Genomic DNA, 6848 nt, shown 5'->3' with positions numbered 1-6848 from the left:
ATTCTGCATCATGTACCTCTTCCTCAAATGCACGGAACCATAAGGACAGTGAGCCACCAGGTGGGGGCTTTCACATATGTAATGATTAGTGAAAGCTTCTTTGACAGTGAGAATTTTTCATTCCTTTATTAAATATTATATTCAGTTGAAAGGCTTTGACCATCCATAATCTTCATTGTATGTATACACACATACAATATGTGTGTATATATGTAAAAAATACCCATTCAACATGCTTTAAAAGGAATAACTGTGTTTTGAAGTCTATGCAACATGAAATATGATTTGATATAAAAAAAACAACTAATCAGAAGCATGCAAAACGATATGTTTTAATAAGAGCCTATTGCAGATTCTGGAATGATTGTGGCATGCATGTCCCTGGTCATGTTGGACTTCTCCTTCAGTTTTGACTGGAGTAATGTGTGTTCCACAACACCGATTCTAATGTCCATCTGAATAGTTTCTTGCTTCAGCTTCGTTAAGCTCTGTTTAATCTTCACCAAAGGAGCTGCAGAATGAAAATAACATGGAATAAAAATATTCATTTGGAGTATCAGTGTATTACAGAATGGTATGACATTTTCCTCACTTTGTCTTAAGCCAAAAATGGGGTTAAAAACACAGCCAACAATTTACTGACATTCACACAGTTTTGCTGTGGCATTTTAAACACCTGAGATTTCTAGGCTGGGAAATGATGCAGCATTTGATGTACTGAGGCTGAACCTCCTTTCTTTTCTAGAGGAAGAGTTGCTAAAGGTGTGTTTAAGAATGTCTTCAGTATTTTTTAAGGGGCTAGTATATTTATCTAAAGGAAAAGGGGATACAGTGGAAGAAAAAGAGAAGGAAGAACTACCTTTAAGACATACCTAATGGCTCATTCAAACATACTGCAAACCCCCTATACATCACCTTCTGAAAGATCACTCAGTATATTCCACTGGAACTCTAGAAAATCTTTCTAGAGCAACGAAGGGCCTTAGGCAATCACCACTAGGCCATGTCAAAGTAACTAGCTCACAACAGAGGACGATTACTGCAGGATTATTAATTCTTCTCTATTTGACCCTTGCCCAGTCAGGTCTACCAGGAAAGAGGGGAAAAAAAGGTCATCACATCACCACCTTTGTGCTGTTTGGGCATACACTTAGTGCTTTTTTTGTACATAAAATGGAATAATGAAGCTCATTTGATGAAAATGGAACAAAATATTATTTTTTTAAACTGGCATAACAAAGTGCATATTTAACTATCTCCTACTCTATTTCTGAATTAATATAGTTTGAATTTTTAAAAAAATCCTCAATGACAGTAAAAACATTATGACTCCTCAGCTCATTTATAAGGAAAACAGTATACTGATTATCAGACCTCATTTTTGTACCATGTACCTCCCCTTCAAACAAATTCATTTTAAAAAGCAGACTTCCTATTTATTAATACCTCTTTTAAAAATAGATTTCTTAAAGACATATTCTTCTTTTACTCATTTTCTTCTTAAAATGAGTGTGTACTTACCACCATCAGTCATACTGCTGCCTTTTTCTTCCATTTCTTGTTTTACCTTTTCTAGCTCTTCTGTAACCTTTCATTGAAAACAAAAGTTTTCATGAGCACTGGATTTTAATAAACTTTCAAAATTTTTGTATGATGTATTAAAAAATTAATTCAGATATAATACATACATAAAGGGATACAAAGATATTAGCAGTATTCTGGACATAATTTGAATAATAAAGTGTGCAGATATGCAAAGCTTTTTATCTTCTGAGAGTGCTCCTATTGTTAAACTTCACCAAATTATTTTTTTATTGACTGTCTCAGGTTGTAACATGATAGAATAAAAACGATCTAAGTTGTTTTTTTAGGCATCAGGCACTCAAGCTTTGCAGTTATCTCTTAGCATCTACCATGCCAGTCTCTAATGATCAGTTATTCATTAAAACAGCACAAACATCCTAAAAAGATTTTAAATTTCTAGAAGTTTACTATGTATCTTTCTTAATATTACAGTTTTATAAGAGAATATGCCACCTTTCCCTCTATAGGACACTAAAAATAACATTTACACCATATGGCTATATATAAAAATATTCTAACTGCTTTATCCAAACCATGAACTCCAAGAGGCACACTGTGCTGTGATATTGGCTCTAATCTGTACTCTATATCATACTCAAAATTATACTACTATAGCCTCTATAAATTCCAAACTAGCATAAATATAGGTAGAAAATATCATCTTTTAAAAATTGAAAAATTTTGATATGATCTAGAATGAAACCATATTTATTGTAACTTAGTAGCCTTTATTTTTATCATGCTGGTGAGTAAAAACTTCCTTGGGAATAAAGTGCTCATCCAAGTAAAAGCAAATTAACTTTTTTTCAGGCACCTGAAATGTTACAACTGGGGATAACTACATACTCCAAAAGAACTAAATGGTTCCCTGGACTCCCTTCAAGTGTTAATTTACCTAACATAAGTGAGCACTTTACTTCTGTATAATGTTTTATCTGCCTAGAAGCACCACAGGGTTAGAGTCTAAATATTTCTAAAGTTATATTTTTAGTATTTTAAAATAACTATTTACTCCTCAAATAATCTCCATAAAAGAAGCTTAATTCTATTATACAGAAAAGTTTGTGACAATTATACTTGATTGTATCCAAAGATAATCTTGGACTTTAGTCCCATATTGGCTACTGACCTTGTTGTAAGGCTTTTTTTCCTCTCAGCTAGTCAGTGAAAAATGGGAGTATATATTATTAATATACATATATAAATATACATAGGTAAGACCTAATATATAATATATATGTATTACTAATATAATTCATGTAGTATGTTATATGTTAGGTCTTACATCTCCTGCAAGATGATGAAAATAAATACACTATATGTAAATATTCTGTAAGTTTTTAGAAGGGAAAGGGTTACAAGCCACTCCCAATTTGTGGACAGAGAAATACGCAGGATCACACACAAGTTACCAACAACGATCACTAAAAACAAATCTTATTTCTTAAAGACTAACATTAAAATTTATTATAAGACATTTAAGTCAATGCTTTACCTACTCTTCTATATATTAACTACAATTATTATGTTTTAAAAAAGATTAAGGAAGATTATAAATGTGCTAATATTATCAGCATGTGTTATGTTACATTTAGTAAAACAACTTCAGGCATTGTGTGGAAACAAGTAGTATATAAATAGGTAATTGATTCACTGATAAGACAATTTAGGGATTTTCTCCTAAAGGAAAGGATTTTAGAGCCACAGGAGGCAATCACTAGAGTAAACAACCCACGGCCATAGCAGATTAAACCATCCATGGCTCTGAACCACGGTACCCCGCTGACAGGTGAGAATCTGGCTGGAGCACACAGTATGTACCTCAGACAGGAGTCTGGTCCTTTGAGTTACTCCGCCGTTTCCCTGCTGGTAACGCTCCCTTGCCTGAGGGAGAAAACATGTTGTTTAATGGCAAGTTCAAAACAGAAGCAGATGACTTAAATATGACCTCTTTGTGTTTGTAATTTCTGCATATCATTTTATGACAACGCCCCTCCTTGTTTGTGAATACTATTGTGAAAAGTGACATTTTAACGGTAGCTATTTTATGTCCCTCATAGGCACCATGTATTTAACAAAAGCACTATACAACGATGAACTACCTTAACCTTCATATAATAATTGTGTAACTCACAGGGGCACGGTTCACAATAAAAACTGTCCTCAGCCGTTCCTAAACAGTTCAGACAATGGCTCATGGTCGATCTAATCTGCATGCTATGCAGAGAAAACATGTTCTAAAACATCAATCATAATAGAGCATCAGAATCCGTAATTAATAAGGATTAACAAACAGTATGACAATATGGAATATGTTCTTGGGAACGAACTTAATCAATTATTTAATATCAATGTTTGAGAGATACAGGGTGGCTTTAATCAAAGACTTTTTATAGCATTTTAAAAGTAAGAACATTTGCAAATAGACGTGTATATGTGTGAATAACTAATTAAACAAATAATAAAACAGTGAAGGTTACTTTCTGCTTGGTCTTTGAGAACTTCTGAAAGTATGGAAGTATCTCAGGTTTATTCCCATTTTTTTCTCCTTCTAACCTTGTCTGCTGAAAGAAAAAAATATGCCTTCAACTGACATTTGCAGTTGTTGAGGAAGACATTAGTAGTCTTCCTCAACATCAGGAAAGAGGGGGCATAAGTCACAAAGGAAAGCCTTTAGATCCCTACTGTTGGAACAACGCACTGCTGCTCTGAAAGGCTGAAGGTTTTATTTTATTTTGGTTGAATTTCTAAAACTTTGAAAAGATTAAAAAAATTGCTCATTTAATTAATTAAACTGCTTGTCTTCGAATGTGTCTTGCTTTCATATTACTTATTATGTGGTTGTAAGCCACAATGGCAAGGATGTCTTTTCCCCCTGACACATGTAAATGCACACTATTCCACTTCCTCCTACTCAGACAGTAAATTAACAGCAGACTTAGAAACAAAACCAGGTGTCCTGACACTCTGTTCCTGTTCTAAGCCATGTTTCTCAGCAATATGACTTCTTTTACTTAAATCAAATGAAGAAATACATTTAAAGACTTCTAGGAGATAATTTCTATCACATGTAAAATGGAGATGACAAGTTGTATTTGCTTCCTAAAGTGGGCAGAGAATCAATGTGCTGCTGTTTGTGAAAAGTATTTCATGATTCTCAAATGAGAGGTCCTGTGTCGGGACTTCCCTGGCGGTCCAGTGATTAAGATTCTGCCTTCCAGTGCAGGAGGCGCGGGTTCAATCCCTGGTTGGGGAAATCAGATCCCACGTGCAGTGGGGTGAGGCCAAAAACTTAAAAAAAAAAAAAATGCTGTGTCAAGTTTAGGGATTAGGGTCATTAATTGGAATGAACCCTGGATATCATTCCTCAGTTACCTCACTCAGCTGGGCTTGAGCTGCACGATATTCCTGAATCAAGTGCGGAAGCTGATTGTTGATGTACTTTTCTCGGCTGCCAATCTTCTCTAGAGTCCTGCTAATTTCATTATGAAGTTTGTCCAAAAATCCCTAGAAATTTTATGAAATTTTAGCAGACAGAGAATTCACAAATATATTTTTCTAAAGTAGTTTTAAATGGGTTAAATCTCCCTCAATTCATCTCACAAATTCTCAACCACCAATGAAAAAGAAGATAGTTTGAAATTTTCAGCAACGAAAAAGTCTGTAATGAAAATTATTTTGGTCACACTTTGCAGAATGTTAAAATAAAAAAGCACCTGGTAGTGTAGGTCAATTTATTTGTCCTTACGCAAATCTAAAATATATGTGAGTGGAATGTGCTTTATATAAAGTTCACAATCAAAGTAGGTAAGGGAATAACACGATTTTCTTATAGCACAATTCAAAGATGACTGGAATATTCCAGTTGGAAGTAGATCATTAAACTTATAGTTCTAGTCTGGGACCCAAAACTTCTTACTCCAGCTTTGCTTCTTTGTGGTATTCTCCAAAAGTCCCTATTTCTGGCAGGGCAGCAAGCCTGGGAAGCTGTAGGTTCTAGGCGTTGCTGGCCTGGTGCTGTTATCCCCTGAGATTCAGAGAGGAAAGAATGATGAAATGATTCTAATACGCCTACCTAGATATCTAGAGTATATAATATACTAGGTATATATCATATTGCTTTTATATAGTTACCTTTCTTTAGTTGGTTTAAGTGTTAGGGCTGTTGAAACATAAGATGGTACATTCAATCAGGAAACTCCTCAAGGGCAGGGATTGGGTCTTTCTTCCTTTCATGTTCTCCCTTAATAGGTATTACACAGATGAGTAAATGCACTCCTGTACTCATCTGAAGTAATTCACATACCTTGGTCTCCTTTAGAGCAGATTCAATTCCACTTTTGTGTTGGTGCATTTGGTCAACATGGATTCTCCAATCCTACAGGCATAAGAGCGTATAGGAACAAGTAAAAAATATTACATTTCCTTCTTTCCACTACTTTTTTGAAGTTGTATCCTTTATTTTAATTACTTTGGTTGCTGCCCTATTTCAGGTGGGAGAGTCCTATATATAGCTTGCAATCAGATTGTAAAGAAATGTGTGTAGAGCACTTTAGGATAAAAGGTTCTAAATAAATCTATATTTTATGTGTTCACAGAGTGAGGTCTCACAATTTGAATGTAAATTATCCCTGCACTGCTGGTGGTTAATAGTTATGACTACCCATCAAAATGAAAAAAATTCTAATTGCTAGAAAAGAAATACCTGTTTAATCGGTAACAATTATGTTTGCCAGAAGTAACTCTGGAATCAAGTAACATGTATCAAATATTAGCTTGCCCCTTGAAATTGAAGTGGGACGCTTCTTCAGACTTTGGAATCTCTTTCTTAAGAAAGGAAGTCTGTAATGGTAGAGTTCATATATTTGAGATGTACTGTACTACCGCCAGACCGCTCTGAATCTGTGTGCATATGTGAACTCTCTAATCCAACATTTTAATTTCCTACAAGAGCTCCTCAAAATGTTTGGTTTACATTACTAAAGGTAACAATTTTAAGACTTGAGAAATACTCATCAGAAGAGAAAAAATACTAAGGTGAGTTGGAGTAAGTGATGGAGCCAGGATATCCCTCAGTCACACATATCTGCTTGCACGCCCTGACGCTCCACTTTGCTATCTACACTATTTTGTGAAGGAAAAACTATTTTGTGAATAATCCCATTCTACTGACTTCTTAACTTTGAAACGTGGGCCAGTGACCATAGGGTAAAAAAATCCTTGGGTACTTCACGCATACCCATTATAAAATTACATTACAGCTG

The 6848-nt window shown here is 34.7% G+C and overlaps 1 protein-coding gene across 2 annotated transcripts in view; it reads right to left on the bottom strand.

Moving 5' to 3' along the window:
• Nucleotides 1–314: 314 nt before the first annotated feature.
• The window catches only part of IFT57 (intraflagellar transport 57), a 58588-nt gene continuing 52054 nt past the window's right edge, over nt 315–6848 (bottom strand). The window contains exons 7-11 of one of the 2 annotated variants that reach the window (XM_082460499.1): nt 5891–5962; nt 4960–5091; nt 3406–3468; nt 1522–1588; nt 315–511 (exon numbers count right to left, since the gene is read on the bottom strand). In XM_082460499.1, coding sequence (XP_082316625.1) covers nt 333–511; nt 1522–1588; nt 3406–3468; nt 4960–5091; nt 5891–5962 — 513 coding nt within the window. In that variant the 3' untranslated portion in view covers nt 315–332. The remainder of the gene's footprint in view (nt 512–1521; nt 1589–3405; nt 3469–4959; nt 5092–5890; nt 5963–6848) is intronic. The other variant, XM_082460500.1, reaches the window with a different exon arrangement.

The sequence above is a fragment of the Balaenoptera physalus genome (assembly GCF_965194825.1).
Source record: "Balaenoptera physalus genome assembly, chromosome: 4".
NCBI lineage: Eukaryota > Metazoa > Chordata > Mammalia > Artiodactyla > Balaenopteridae > Balaenoptera > Balaenoptera physalus.
Note: the sequence above shows the minus strand (reverse complement) of the source record. Positions and strands in the feature narration are given on the sequence as shown.